General features: G+C 51.7%; 2 protein-coding genes across 2 annotated transcripts in view; one reads left to right on the top strand and one right to left on the bottom strand.

The window, feature by feature from the left end:
• LOC116523294 (group 3 secretory phospholipase A2-like) overlaps positions 1-9206 on the top strand; it is a 10280-nt gene extending 1074 nt beyond the window's left edge. Inside the window, exons 2-7 of the mRNA XM_032238399.1 lie at positions 3469-3601; positions 5052-5186; positions 6454-6893; positions 7295-7424; positions 8225-8359; positions 8818-9206. Of these exons, the coding sequence (XP_032094290.1) occupies positions 3469-3601; positions 5052-5186; positions 6454-6893; positions 7295-7424; positions 8225-8359; positions 8818-9004 (1160 nt within the window). The 3' untranslated portion in view covers positions 9005-9206. The remainder of the gene's footprint in view (positions 1-3468; positions 3602-5051; positions 5187-6453; positions 6894-7294; positions 7425-8224; positions 8360-8817) is intronic.
• A 593-nt stretch (positions 9207-9799) lies between these two features.
• The window catches only part of INPP5J (inositol polyphosphate-5-phosphatase J), a 51705-nt gene continuing 46930 nt past the window's right edge, over positions 9800-14574 (bottom strand). The window contains exons 10-11 of the mRNA XM_032238398.1: positions 14267-14371; positions 9800-11141 (exon numbers count right to left, since the gene is read on the bottom strand). Of these exons, the coding sequence (XP_032094289.1) occupies positions 10503-11141; positions 14267-14371 (744 nt within the window). The 3' untranslated portion in view covers positions 9800-10502. The remainder of the gene's footprint in view (positions 11142-14266; positions 14372-14574) is intronic.

Raw genomic sequence — 14574 nt, forward strand, 5'->3', positions numbered from 1 at the left:
AGAAAAAAGAAAGGGGGAGAGGAGGAGAGAACGAGAGGAAGAGGACGGAAGGAAGAAAGATGGAAGGAGAGGAGGATGGAAGGGAGAGAAAGAGAAGGAAAGGGGATAGGAAGGGGAAGAAGAAGAGTAGGAGAAAAATAAGGGAAGAAGGAAGGGGAAGGAGAGGAGGAAGGAAGGAAGAAAGAGAAGGAGAGAGGGTAGGAAGGGGAAGAGAGGAGTAGGGGAAGTAAGGGAAGAAGGAAGGGGAAGGAGAGGAGGAAGGAAGGAAGTAGAGAAGGGAGGGAGGGAAAAAGGAAGGAAAGAAGAGGAAGGTGGAAGAGAGAACAAGAAGGAGAGAGGGTAGGGAGGTGAAGAGTAGGAGTAGGGGAGAGGCAAGGGAAGAAGGGGAAGGAGAGAAGGAAGGAAGTAGAGAAGGGAGGGAGAGAGAAAAGAAAGGGAAAAGACAGGCCGAAGGGATGGTAAATAAAGCAACCCAAATTGTATATTTATAACCTATTAAACAGAACAACAAATGCAAAGAAGGATAACAACTATGTGAAGGTATATTTACAATGGTATGTAAGGGAATAAAAAATTAAAAAAAAAAACTTTCCATAAAAACGAATTATCTGGGACCTTTTGCTGGCTCTCTTTGCATACCCACGTGCGGGGAAATAAACCCCCAGGCGAGACGCGTGTGAGACTTGAGTCAGCAGGCGCTCGGTGGAACTCCTTGCCACTAGAACGAGGTGCTGCAGTGGGAGAAGCCGGAGGTGGTTTCGGGAAGCGATTTTGCTTAAAGAGAAAGCTCCGTTTCCTTTCCAGATGGAGGGTTTCCCTGAGGTTGCCAGGCGGCGCTGAAGATGCAGCTGACGTCCAGTTCTGACGAGAAGCTTCCAGAAGCTTCTTGGATGGACGTGGGGGGTCAGGTGTCGGGCACTCCCGCTGAGTCAATAAGCCAACATTCTAGAAACCAGCTTTGTTTGTTTTGAATTTATTTGCAAATAACTCCAAAGTGGCAAACAAAACTCTTCGCTATTTTCCCGAGAACAACGAATCTGTCAGGTAGGCTGGCCAGAGAGAGAGAGTGATGGGCTTAAAGTCCACCATTGCTCATGGTGGGATTAGAACTCCTACCAGCCTGGTTCCTTAACCACTATACCCAACTGCCTGGCCTCTGTCCGTGGAGAAGAACCTGTCAATCAATGAATCAGAATAGAGCTGGAAGGGACCTCGGAGGTCTTCTAGTCCATCTCCCTCCTCAAGCAGGAGACCCCCAAGTCAATCAGAATAGAGCTGGAAGGGACCTTGGAGGTCTTCTAGTCCAGCCCCCTGCTCAAGCAGAAGACCCCCAAGTCAATCAGAATAGAGCTGGAAGGGACCTCGGAGGTCTTCTAGTCCATCCCCCTCCTCAAGCAGGAGACCCCCAAGTCAATCAGAATAGAGCTGGAAGGGACCTCGGAGGTCTTCTAGTCCAGCCCCTGCTCAAGCAGGAGACCCCCAAGTCAATCAGAATAGAGCTGGAAGGGACCTGGGAGGTCTTCTAGTCCAGCCCCCTGCTCAAGCAGGAGGCCCCCAAGTCAACCAGAATAGAGGTGGAAGGGACCTCGGAGGTCTTCTAGTCCAGCCCCCTCCTCAAGCAGGAGACCCCAAGTCAATCAGAATAGAGCTGGAAGGGACCTCGGAGATCTTCTAGTTTATCCCCCTGCTCAAGCAGGAGACCCTATGCCATTTCAGATAAGTGACTGTCTAGACTCTTCTTAAAAAACCTCCTACACCTTCTAGTGGCAACCTGTTCCACCGGTTAAGGAAGATTCTCCATGATTCCAAGTTGCTTCTCTCCTTTGAATAATTTCCATCCGTCGTTTCTTGTCCTGCGTTCTGGTGCTTTGGAAAATCAGTTGACAACCCCCCCCCCACTTCTTTGTGGCAGCCCCTCAAATCTTGGAATATTGCTAACATGCCCCCCCCCAGTCCTCCTCTTCCCTAGACTCCCCAAACCCAAATCCCGCAACCTTTCTTCATATGTTTTGGTCTCCAGTCCCTCAATCATCTTAGCTGCCTTTCTCTCTATTTTTTTTTTCTTTTTAAAATCTCAACCTCTTTTTTTGGCAACGTGGCGACCAAACCTGGATGCCGCATTCCAGGTGTGGCCTTACCCCCCCTTGGGCATCTCTTTGTGACTTCTCTCGGTTCGTTTGTCTGGAAGTCCAGCCGCTGAATGCTCCCATCCGTGAAGCCGAACCCTGCGTGGGGTCTCCTGCCTGAGAGCAGTGGGGGTGGGGGTGGGGGGGCTGGACTAGAAGACCTCCGAGGTCCCCTTCCCATTCTTGTTGTTCTGTTTATTTTTTTAATCTTCGGTTGTACATTTCGCACGGATGGCAGATTCTGAGCTCTGGCAGGGCTTCGCTTGATCTCCAAGTGGGCAAAACAACGTATGAAATCCTATTACGGCGATGGCAAACCTTTTCAGCATCAAGTGCCCAAATTGTGTGTGTGTGTGTGCTTGTGTGTATGTGTGTGTTTGTGTGTGTGTGTGCCAGAAACCTGAAGACCAGCTGGTCAGCAAGTGCATGCCTGGATTTGGCCATTTTTCTGGCTGTTTGTGGGCCATTTTCTGGCTGGTTTTAGGCCCGTTTTTTGGCCCAGAAACACCCCAAAAACGGCTTGGAAAACAGTCTGATATTTAGTTGTTCTTCGGGCCGTTTTCAGGCCCTTTTCGGATGTCTTTGGCTGCCAAGACCAGCTGGCCGGCATGCGTGCCCACAGAGAGAGCTCTGCCTTAGGTTCTCCATTACAGCCCTATGTTGTGGCCCAGCAGGTGCCGTTGGAGCTGCCACCAGACTCCGACAGCGAGGGGCCCTTGGAGTCGGCTCTGGAGGATCTGGAGGACCCTGGACAGGGTTCCGACTCCGAGCAGGGTGCAGAGAGGCTGGTTGGCCACCAGGCGGCGCCTAAGCCTTGCACCAGTGGGGAGGAGACAAGGGAGAGTGATCCGGACGCCAGGAGTGAGTTGTTCCTGGATGCACGCCATCGAAGAGCTACTAGGCGTCAGGAACAATTACGCGATTACAGGAGGTGATTGTACTCAGCTGGTGGTCATTAGGCTCCTCTCCAGACTATAAAAAGGCTACTTGTGCACACTGCCCTCTTTGCAGAAGTCAACGCAAGATTGAATGTCGGAGGACGTTACTGTGAGCTTGGCAGGCTGGATTGCTGCCAAGCCTTATCTGTGTTTATTGCTGCCTGAGTTTGTCTGAGTTGCTGCCAAGGTCCTTATCTGTTCGTTATGCTTGGCTTTCAGCCACCGCCAAGGTTTTGGTGTCTTGCTATTAAAGGACATTCCAGTTAAGCTTGTCTCAGCATTCATTACTGGATGGAGGAGGGGATCAGAACAGCCCTATATATAATATATTATATTATATTATATATTCTGTTATTCTCCAGCCTTGAAATTCCCCCTGGCCCATTTTTCCTTTTGTTTTGCAGGGGTTTTCCAGGGCCCAGATGTTTGTTGCCGTGAGCACGACAAGTGCGACGCCCACATCTCAGCTCTGGGGTTCAAGTACGGCATTCGCAACTACCGGCTCCACACCATTTCTCACTGCAGCTGCGACAACAGGTGAGTGGAGGGGCCTGCAGCATTCGGGATTTGATCTGTAACCTTGTCCAACCTGTCCCCTTTCCCAATCTGTTGAACTCACGATGCCACCGTTGTCCCCAAAAACTGTTTTTTCCCCCCAAGAGGCAACTGGATCTTTCTTGGTTTATCTTTGAAGAGGTTTCGCTTCTCCTCCAAGAAGTTTCTTCAGCTCTGGACAGGATGGTGGGGAAATGGAAGGATTTATACTCCTTGCAGACAGCTGGTCATTTGCATCCTTTTAGAGGGTCATTGAGGCCACTTGGAGGTTTTATACTCCTTGCAGACAGCTGGTCATTTGCATCCTTTTAGAGGGTCATTGAGGCCACTTGGAGGTTTTATACTCCTTGCAGACAGCTGGCTATTTGCATCCTTTTGAGGGGGTCATTGAGGCCACTTGGAAGATTTATATTCCTTGCAGACAGCTGGTCATTTGCATCCTTTGAGAGGGTCGTTGAGGCCACTTGGAGGTTTTATACTCCTTGCAGACAGCTGGTCATTTGCATCCTTTTGAGGGGATCATTGAGGCCACTTGGAAGATTTATATTCCTTGCAGACAGCTGGTCATTTGCATCCTTTTAGAGGGTCATTGAGGCCACTTGGAGGTTTTATACTCCTTGCAGACAGCTGGTCATTTGCATCCTTTGAGAGGGTCGTTGAGGCCACTTGGAGGTTTTATCTGTGTCCTCAGGGGTCACCGGAGTGGAGCAAATGGGTGTGGAGCCTTCTTGAACTGTTGTGTTGTAGACTGGAGATCGATGAGGTCTTATCCCTCCTCCTCTGTTGAGGGAGGGACGTTCAATTTGGACATAGGTGGCCCTCTTGCAAACCAGCTGGTGGCCTCAATGGCTCTCTAAAAGGATGCAAATGACCAGCTTTGTTTGCAAGGAGTATAAATCCTTCCATCCTCCACCATCCGGTCAGAGCTGAAGAAGCTCCTTGGAGGAGAAGCGAAACCTCTTCAAAGAAAAACTAGAAGTCCAGTTGCTTCTTCATGAAGAGCTGAAGAAGCTCCTTGGAGGAGAAGAGAAACTTCTTCAAAGAAAAACTAGAAGTCCAGTTGATTCTTCATGAAGAGCTGAAGAAGCTTCTTGGAGGAGAAGCGAAACCTTTTCAAAGAAAAACTAGAAGTCCAGTTGATTCTTCATGAAGATCTGAAGAAGCTTCTTGGAGGAGAAGCGAAACCTCTTCAAAGAAAAACCAGAAAGTCCAGTTGCCTCTTGAGACAAAAAAAAGCAACTTTGGGACAACCGTAACCTGGATGATGGAGAATCTCTAGTCTCCCACATTCCCATCCCCCTCTTGCATTGTTGAGTCCTGCTGGTGGGGGATGCTGGGAGGTGTAGTCCTTCCAAAGCACACAGAGACTGGGAGGTGGGGAAATGCCAGGAACCGCCGGACGAAACGTCCTTCTTCCTCTGCCTCTCCACAGGTTCAGAGACTGCCTGAAGAACCTCAATGATACCATCTCCAACTTCATCGGGACTAGTTTCTTCAACCTGCTGGAAATCCCATGCTTCCACTTGAAAGAGAGTGAGGACTGCCTTGAGTGGCATTGGTGGGGCGGGTGAGTAAGCCAGCCGGGTGAGGAAATATCCCGAGAAACGAGAGTCCTTGATTTACGCCCTCTGTGGGACCCAACTGTTACGTTGCCAAGTGAGATTCAAAACCAAATTCGGCTCAAAAAGAGATTATCTCGAACGTGAATTGCAACTTTCAAGAAGGTTATTGTTTTTCCTTCTATTCTGTCTTCCTTTTTTCTTCTCCTTTTCTGCTTAATTAAAGAATCACCCCAATTAAAAGGGGTACACAAGGAAAAAAAAAAGGATCGCGGTGGCTCAGGGACTAAGACGCTGAGCTTGTCGATCAGAAAGGTCGGCAGTTTGGCGGTTCGAATCCCCAGCACCGCGTAACGGAGTGAGCTCCCGTGACTTGTCCCATCTTCTGCCAACCTAGCCGTTCGAAAGCACATAAAAAATGCAAGTAGAAAAATAGGGACCACCTTTGGTGGGAAGGGAACAGCATTCCGTGCGCCTTCGGCGTTGAGTCATGCTGGCCACATGACCACGGAGACGTATTCGGACAGCGCTGGCTCTTCGGCTTTGAAACGGAGATGAGCACCACCCCCTAGAGTCAGGAACGACTGGCACATATGTGCGAGGGGAACTTTTACCTTTACCTTTAAACAGTTAATATAAGTTCACTTGGTATTCTAAGAAGCTTGACCTGCTGTGATTGTGGGAGTCCTTGCCCATACAAGTTAGGTGCCTCTTGCTGTCTCTATGTATTGGGTTTTGTTTCCAAAAAATGAATGTAACTACTATTTTCCAACCTTCATGAGATCTGGAAGCAGGGACTTTTCAATCCCAAAATTTCCCAGCAGCCATGACCCTTGGTAAGAATTTTGGGAGCCCGTCTATTTCCGCGAGTTGGAGAACGCTCCTGTAAATCTATCCAGATTCTTCTAGATTTATTCTTTCGGCCTACCCATTTGTCTGTGAATGACAATCTCCCGCCTTCTCCACCTCCTACGGGCCATACATTTCAGCTTAGCTGATTTGTTTTTTTTCTCCCAGGGAGGCTTTAGGCCAAAAACGCCTTTTCAAGACCTGTTAAGTCTTGCTGAAAGGACAGTGGAGCTGGGCTTGCACAACTCACAATTTGCAACACACAATATACTTACGAGTCTTGCGGAAAAATCTGCCTCTGAGATTAATTTTGGGCTCGGCGTGCCGCACCAAAGCGGGACTGAATTGCATAACCTAGGTTAAAGGTATGGTGGAAATGCAATGACTGAGCAAAGCGCCTGGTTTTTTTTCCCTCTCCTGGGCTAGGTGTAAGAAGTACGGCATGATGCCCCTGGCTCACTTGGTGGAGCCAAGCCCGTATCAGCCCATCGAGATCCCCGAGGCCACCACATTTCCTCTCCAGCCGAGACGGCATCGCAAACCCGGCTCGAAAGGCAGAAAAACGCGGAGAAAGAAGGTGAAGAAACCGAGCACCGAGACGCAGGATACCGTCATCCCACTCGCCTCGATCTCCAAGACGAATGAAGCCACTCACCTCCTGGGAAGAAGCTCCACGGGTGAGGAGACAACTGCCCTTCAAACAACGTTGAACCCTGGTCCCATCAAGAGGGAGGGCGAGATTCTCACCGCGCGTCACCCGGTCGTCCTTACTGTGGAAGAAGCCTTCTCCAACGAGACGTGGCAGGGAGAAAGGCCCATCTCTGGCCCTTCTGCAGGACACAGCCAGGTCTCCAAGCCAAGACCAGGTGAGGCCAGCAGGAGCCCGAATGTCCCTTCTTGGGGCCATTTAAATGTGGGAGGATTTATGAAGGAGCAGGTAAAATATTAGGGATGCAATGGCTCAGTGGCTAAGATGCTGAGCTTATCAATCAGAAAGGTCGGCAGTTGGGCAGTTCGAATCCCTAGTGCCGTGTAACGGAGGGAGCTCCCATGACTTGTCCCAGCTTCTGCCCACCTAGCAGTTCGAAAGGATGTAAAAAATGCAAGTAGAAAAATAGGAACCACCTTTGGTGGGAAGGGAACAGTGTTCCGTGCGCCTTCGGGAGTTCAGTCATGCCGGCCACACGACCACGGAGACGTCTTCGGACAGCGCTGGCTCTTCGGCTTTGATTCCCCAACTGAACCGGGCCCATTTTTGTCTCTCCAGGCCTGTCGCGGAGATGCCGCTGCTACCAACGGCTGGACCACTGCCCCTTCCAGATTGGCCCCAATGAGTTTAAGTACCAGCTCCACAATTCAGATGATCGCACTCTTTACCACTGTAACTGCACCCGCCGGTAAGCGTTATCCGTCTGTCCCCCCACCCTTCTAGAGGTTGTGGGTGCTCTTATCACTGGAGGTTTCTTAGAAGAGACTGGACAGCCCTTTGTCTGGAATGGTGTAAGGTCTCCTGCTTGAGCAGGGGGTTGGACTAGATGACCTCCGAGGTCCCTTCCAACTCTGTTATTCTAAAATGTTATAGGTAGGGTCTCCTGGCTGAGCAGGAGGTTGGACTAGATGACCTCTGAGGTCCCTTCCAACTCTGTTATTCTAAAATGTTATAGGTAGGGTCTCCTGGCTGAGCAGGAGGTTGGACTAGATGACCTCCAAAGTCCCTTCCAACTCCTGTTATTTCGAGAAGCAACAGGTCCATTTCGATTTAAAGATCTCCATGAGAAGTGAATCCCACCCCACCTCTTTCCCCCCACCCCAAAAGCGTCAGGCTGTCATTTGCCCGCCCCGCCCCCCCCTGCACAGAAAATGGGGACGCTGGTTTGAACATCTGACACTTCGTCCCAAATTCCCACCGATGAAGTGGGCTTGTTGGAATACCGGCTGTGAGTTTCCCAGCTCCGTTTGAAGCGCCGTGTGCCACGCCAACATGGGAGTTGTAGTCCTGATGATTTATAAGGGGAGGGGGGGGAGGAAGGGTGACCCCAGTCTAGGGGTAGGTTGGTAGGGGGGGGTCTTTTGGATCTGGATTTTTTTCTCAGCCTGCAATGCTTTGAGTGAATCGGCTAGATTGTGGCTTTCTGTTTAGCTTCTCCCTCCCCCCCCCAAGACTTAATGCGACTTTCATTCCTCCCCCCACTCACAGGTTGGCCCGGTTCCTGCGCAGGAGGAAGAGCCCCAATGAGGTGGAGGAGCAGGTCCTGTCCCACTACATCGCCCCTTCCTGTTTCGTCCTGGAGAACCTCCCAGGCTGTAGGATGGGAGGGGAAAGCTGGCCCAAGTAAGTGGGAGGGAGGGAGGGAGGCGGGGAGTCTCCCCCCACCCCTGTGTGCTATATTCCCTTACTCCTTCCTTGCAACCGGTACGTAGGACGAGAAGTATCCCATCCTACCCTCCATGGTAGCCAAAGATCAGGAGGAGGTAAAGCTTGGAGTCAGAGGTGGGATTCAGCCGTTTCGGTCCGGTTCGGGAAAACCGGATTTTAATTTTAATAACCTGTAGTTGCAAGGACTGGCTAAGCCGCCCCGCCCCACCCCTCCCCTCTAGGAGTCTCCATGCAGCCCATTTTGGTAAGTGCAGGCCCTACGCGGATGCTCCGGGAGGGTGAAAAACGGGTCTGCTCTAGCTGCTCTCTTTTTTGTGGGGGACAGAGGGGAGACCCATCCAACTGCCAACTCTTCCTTCCTGCTCGGCCCACAAGGAAGGCCGCTCCAACCTTTCTCTCTCTCCCTCCTGCAGCTGCATTGGCATCGGCAAAGCCATCCTGGCCCCGGCTCGCCACCTGACCAACCGGCTGATGGGCAAGCGAGCGAGGGGCTCTCTCAAAGTGAAGCGTCAGGAAGGGGCATCCCTGGAGGGACCCGTCCGGCTGTTTGACAAGTGTGTGCGGCTGGTGCGAGCCGCCCTCCAGCCGGCGCCCCATTGAGCGAGGGCAGCCTTGACCATGGCACACAGGCGTGGGCGAGAGGGCCGAGCCCAGGAAGTGGACACAATGAAACCGAGCCATTCTCCCTCCCCCCGCGTGCGTTTGTGCGTTCCCAGGTTTTTTGAACCGGAAGCAAATGCCCAGTGTGGACTTGAATGAGAAGCGGGCATCCATGGCACAATGCTAGCTGGCCATCACCTGCTGCAAAGGAATTGGCCACAGCAGACTCTCAAAACTCTTCGGAGGTGGCTGATGGTACTGAGCCCCCAGAAAAGAGACAGCGAGAGGTGAAGCCACAGCCGGAGCTGATACCCAGGTGACGCTCCTCACCTCTCAAAGCAGGTGGCCTGACCAAGACTCCTCTTGCCGTGACGGGCAGGGGGTCTTCCACCCCATCCCTCCCCACCCATGCACTCCTTGCAAGGAAGGCACCTGTAATTTATTTGGGGGGGGGAGGGTGTTGGAAAGGGGGTATGAACAATGTCGTGAATAACATGTTTTCTAAACGTGGCTTGAGGTCTTCTTGGTTTGGGGTGGAGGAAGGAAGGAAGGAAACCCAGAAGGAGGGGGAGGAGGAGGAGAGCCCTCCCCTCTTCGCCGCCCAACCAGAGGTGGGTTCCTACCAGTTTGGACCGGTTTGGCTGAGTAGGTAGTAACTCGGCCGGCCACGCACCCGAACTGGTTCTGTCAACGGGACCTTAGGCGCTGCCGTCCTGTTTTTTACTTCTGCGCGTCAAGCGCCCGCCCGCCTGAAATGCATCCCTGAGTAAACCGGCAGCAAAAGAAGCTGGAACCCACCCCTGCGCACAACGGCCCCTGTTGCGGAGAGGGCAGACGCAACCTCCTGGAGCATTTGTAAGGTGATTTATTGGGGTGTAAGAGAGAGAGGTAGGAAAGATTGTCTCGACTCTGAACTCATCCCGGAGAAGGTCCCCAATCTGGAGAGAGAGACCAGCCCTCCCAGTTCCCTCCCCTCCCGCCTCCCCCGGCCAGAGTTCTACATTCCACGTCTTCAACCTTGGCTTGAAATTCCCCCACCCCCGGGCATGGCTGCCTGGGATTCTGCTGGGGTTCTCCATCACCATGAGCCTGGCTGGGCCCTCGGCACTTACAACACGGAGGCCTCTGGAAATGGCTGCCTCCTTTCCTCCTCGTTGTGCTCCTTGCACTTCCGTCCTCCGGCTGGTCCTCCCTGTGAGGGGCCAAAACAGTGTTTAGGGGGAATCCAGTTTGGGGGTGCTGATCTCGGTGTTTGGTGGGAGGAAGAGCTGTCCCCGAGGAGGATGAGGGGGTGGGGAGCAACACGAGTGGGACGGGCCGTTGGTCGGGCTCCGATGCAGACACGGGGCAATTGTGAAGCTGATGGGATGGGGTGGCACCACGGCAGCTCCGTGTCTGGGTCTGTGTCCCATTTGGGCAAGGCAGGCCAAGAGAGGAGTGGGCAATTGGCATCGTCACACACGCTACACAGGATGACTGCCTGGTGGGATCCGCCACCTTAATGTCTGGTATCGCAGCTGTGGTTATTGTGGGGTGTCCCCTCTTGCGGGGACATACTAAAGAGCGCTGCAAGTCCCGCCGTGGGGCTGGTGGGGCTCATCCTTCGTCCGGGCATACTCGGGTCAGCGCTGTCGCGTCGTGGGCCCATAACTCGGTCCACCGTCTCCAAGCGCACAGCGGGCATCAAACCCAGATTCCGCGGATCGGCCCGAGACAGTGGAGTCTCCTCGAAGCGCCAGCTTGTCCGGGCCTGGGATGTGTTGGAAGAGGAGGAGGAGGAGGAGGAGGAGGAGGAGGCCTCGGGATTCTGCACCATCTCCCGCGACTTGGAGCGGTGCCGCGGGCTGTCCTTGGAAAACTGGATGCTGGGAATGTCTGCCTTCAGAATGGTGCTGTGGCGGCGTCCCTGGGGCGAGGGGCTGCGGCTGGCTCCCTGGTCGCGGCTGGAGGATCGCAAGAGCAGGCCCTGGAACTTGGCCAGGCTGGGGCTGCGGCTACGGTGACGGTGCATCTTGCCGGGGCTGGGGCTGCGGGATTTGGGGCCGAGGAGCACCAGCGTGCTGTCGTCGTCCTCTTCGGAGGTGCTGTTGGTGCTGTCCGTGGCACTGCTGACTTGCTCCGGGGTGGGCAGGGAAATCTAGGCCAGAAAATTGAGGGGAGGGGGAGAAGCGAAGTCAGTTTCCCTCAAATCACAAGCACTGTTCATACATGCGCTCTACATGGGGCTGCCCCTGAAGAGTGTTCGAAGACTGCAGTTGGTCCAGAATGCAGCCGCGTGAGCGATACTGGGTGTACCTAGATACACCCACTTTACACCTATCCTCCGCGAGCTGCACTGGCTCCCCATTGGTCTCCGGACACGCTTCAAGGTGCTAGTCGTTACTTTTAAAGCCCTACATGGTTTAGGACCTGGCTACCTGAGAGACCGCCTCCTGCCATTCACCTCCCAACGACCAATAAGATCACACAGATTGGGCCTCCTCCGGGTGCCGTCGGCTGGTCAATGTCAGTTGGCGGCTCCCCAGGGGAGGGCCTTCTCTGTAGCTGCTCCGGCCCTATGGAATGATCTCCCTGTTGAGATCTGGACCCTTACTACTCTTCCGGTCTTCCGTAAAGTTACCAAGACCTGGCTGTTCTGGCAGGCCTGGGACTGTTGATTAGTATCCAACCCCATGCTAATAGCAATAGCAATAGCAATAGCAATAGCAGTAGACTTATATACCGCTTCATAGGCCTTTCAGGCCTCTCTAAGCGGTTTACAGAGAGTCAGCATATTGCCCCCAACAATCTGGGTCCTCATTTTACCCACCTCGGAAGGATGGAAGGCTGAGTCAACCCTGAGCCGGTGAGATTTGAACCGCTGACCTGCTGATCTAGCAGTAGCCTGCAGTGCTGCTTTTAACCACTGCGCCACCTTGGCTCTAACAGTATGCATGGTGTGAAAATTTAATAATTGTATTCTTATTTTAATTTTTATATATGTTTTTTGTCTCGTTGTGAGCCGCCCAGAGTCCCAAGGGAGTGGGCGGCATACAAATGTCAATAAACTCGAAACATCACCCTGGACACCCTGGGACTTGCTCTGTTCACACAACACACCAATGAATCCTTTGGATGATGCCTGAATCACCTCCAACATGCAAAGACAACTGTTGAGTTACACTGACTATCTACCACCCAACCCGGTGTAGTCCTTTGTGCAAACACAACTACACAAAGTTGCACCCCACTCACTACAGTCAACTTGCCATGACCAATTCACCACGTTCGCTGTGGGAATAATATTGATATCAAACAAATAGTGGAATAGAATAATTAAAGGTAAAGGCACCCCTCGCACATATGTGCTAACAATTCCCGACTCTAGGGGGCGGTGCTCATCCCTGTTTCAAAACCGAAGAGCCAGCGCTGCCCGAAGACGTCTCCGTGGTCATGGGGCCGGCGTGACTCAACGCCGAAGGCGCACGGAACGCTGTTCCCTTCCCACCAAAGGTGGTTCCTATTTTCCTACTTGCATTTTTTACCTGCTTTCGAACTGCTAGGTTGGCAGAAGCCGGGACAAGTCACGGGAGCTCACTCCGTTAGGCGGCGCTAGGGATTCGAACCGCCAAACCTGCCAACATTTCTGATTGACAAGCTCAGCGTCTTAGCCCACTGAGCCAAAGGGATACCAAAAGAAGGGGCAAAATGAAATGGGGATGACGAAAATGAAATGAATGGTTTAATTCTTTTTCAAGAATTAAATTGAATGGTTGAATTGTCCTGGGGGTGACAGTGGCAAGTTGGCCGCGGGGAGGGGTCCCATTCCGTCCCAGACAAGGGTCTCCGGTCAGAAGCACGGATGCCCCTTTGTTGCTGCTACAGTTGCAACTACTGCAATTATCTGAGGTCTCGTACGCTGCTGTGTAGATCAGAACCGGATTTCAAATGATACTAAATTATATTTGGGCTGACGGAAATACCATCCCAAGGAAGCATAAACTGAGTTTTGAAATATACACCAACAATAATAGAAAAAGAAAGGGAGAGAGAGGGAGAGAAAGGAAGTCGGGGGAAAGAAGACAGAGGTAAGGAGAGGAGGATGGAAGGGAGCGGAAGAGAAGGAGAGAGGGTAGGAAGGGGAAGAGGGAGAGTAGGAGAAAGGGAAGGGAAGAAGGAAGGGGAAGGAGAGGAGGAAGGAAGGAAGTAGAGATGGGAGGGAAAAAGGAGAGGAAGATGGAAGGGGGAGAAAGAGGAGAGAGGGTAGGAAGGGGAAGAGGAAGAGTAGGAGTAGGAGAAAGGGAAGGGAAGAAGGAAGGGGAAGAAGAGGAAGGAAGTAGAGAAGGGAGGGAAAGAAGAAAGAGGTAAGAAGAGGAGGATGGAAGGGGGAGAAAGAGAAGGAGAGAGGGTAGGAAGGGGAAGAGTAGGAGTAGGAGAAAGGTAAGGGAAGAAGGAAGGGGAAGGAGAGGAGGAAGGAAGAAAGTAGAGAAGGGAGGAAGGGGAAAAAGAAAGGGAAAGGAGAGGAGGGTGGAAGGGAGAGAAAGAGAAGGAGAGAGGGTCAGAAGGGGAAGAGGGAGAGTAGGAGTGGGAGAAAGGTTATAGAAGAAGGAAGAGGGAGAGGAGAAAGGAAGGAAGGGAGGGAGGGAAAAAGGAAAGGGAAAGGAGAGGAGGGTGGAAGGGAGAGAAAGAGAAGGCGAGAAGGTAGGAAGGGTAAGAGTAGGAGTAGGGGAGAGGTAAAGGAAGAAGGAAGGGGAAGGAGAGGAGGAAGGAAGGAAGTAGAGAAGGAAGGGGGGGAGAAAAGAAAGGGAAAACAAGGAGGTGTTACAAAAAAATGGAGGGATGGTAAATAAAGCAACCCCAAATGTACATTATAACTTATTAAATGAAATAATAAATGAATAAGAATGACAAATGTAAAGAAGAACAACAATCATGGGAATGTGTACTTAAAATGGTATGGAAGGGAATAAAAAAATAAAATAATTCTTTGGAAAAAAAGAATTGGATTTCCAAAGGAAGGAAAGTAATAGAAAAGAAAATAAGATCCAGTTTTCTGGACCTCTGAACTATGGTCTCGAATTAGGACCAAATTGGGACTGCAGTTTTGGTCGCAAGTCATTGCCAATCTTAAGGAAACCCGCAACAGACATCGCAAATCGTCCTTCTTGTGTCTAGGGGACTCCACAACTGGTCATAAATGTGAGCCGGTTGCCAAGCACCAGAAATGCAGTCCTCGAGATGGTCATTCCAGGTAAATGGGTGTCCTGCCCTTCAGATGCTCACCTGGAAGGGATCCGTCACCCCCACTATGCAGCTGGAGTTGTGGCTGTAGTAGCCGAGGATGTAATCCCCCTTCCCTTTAGGCAGGGACTCCTCGGGGAAGGTCAGCTGGAGGAGGAGGAGGAGAGACAAAGAGAGGGGCAGATGGAAGTGCAGCTGAAGAGGATCCACAAACCCACCCACCATTCATTCTAATAATCCTAATTTATATTCTAATTCTCATTCATCCCAATTCTTATTCTATTCCATTCCATATTTTCCATTCTATTCTATTCTGGTCATTCTAATTCTTATTCTAATTCCATTCCATT

The sequence above is a fragment of the Thamnophis elegans genome, unplaced genomic scaffold (genome assembly GCF_009769535.1).
Source record: "Thamnophis elegans isolate rThaEle1 unplaced genomic scaffold, rThaEle1.pri scaffold_151_arrow_ctg1, whole genome shotgun sequence".
NCBI lineage: Eukaryota > Metazoa > Chordata > Lepidosauria > Squamata > Colubridae > Thamnophis > Thamnophis elegans.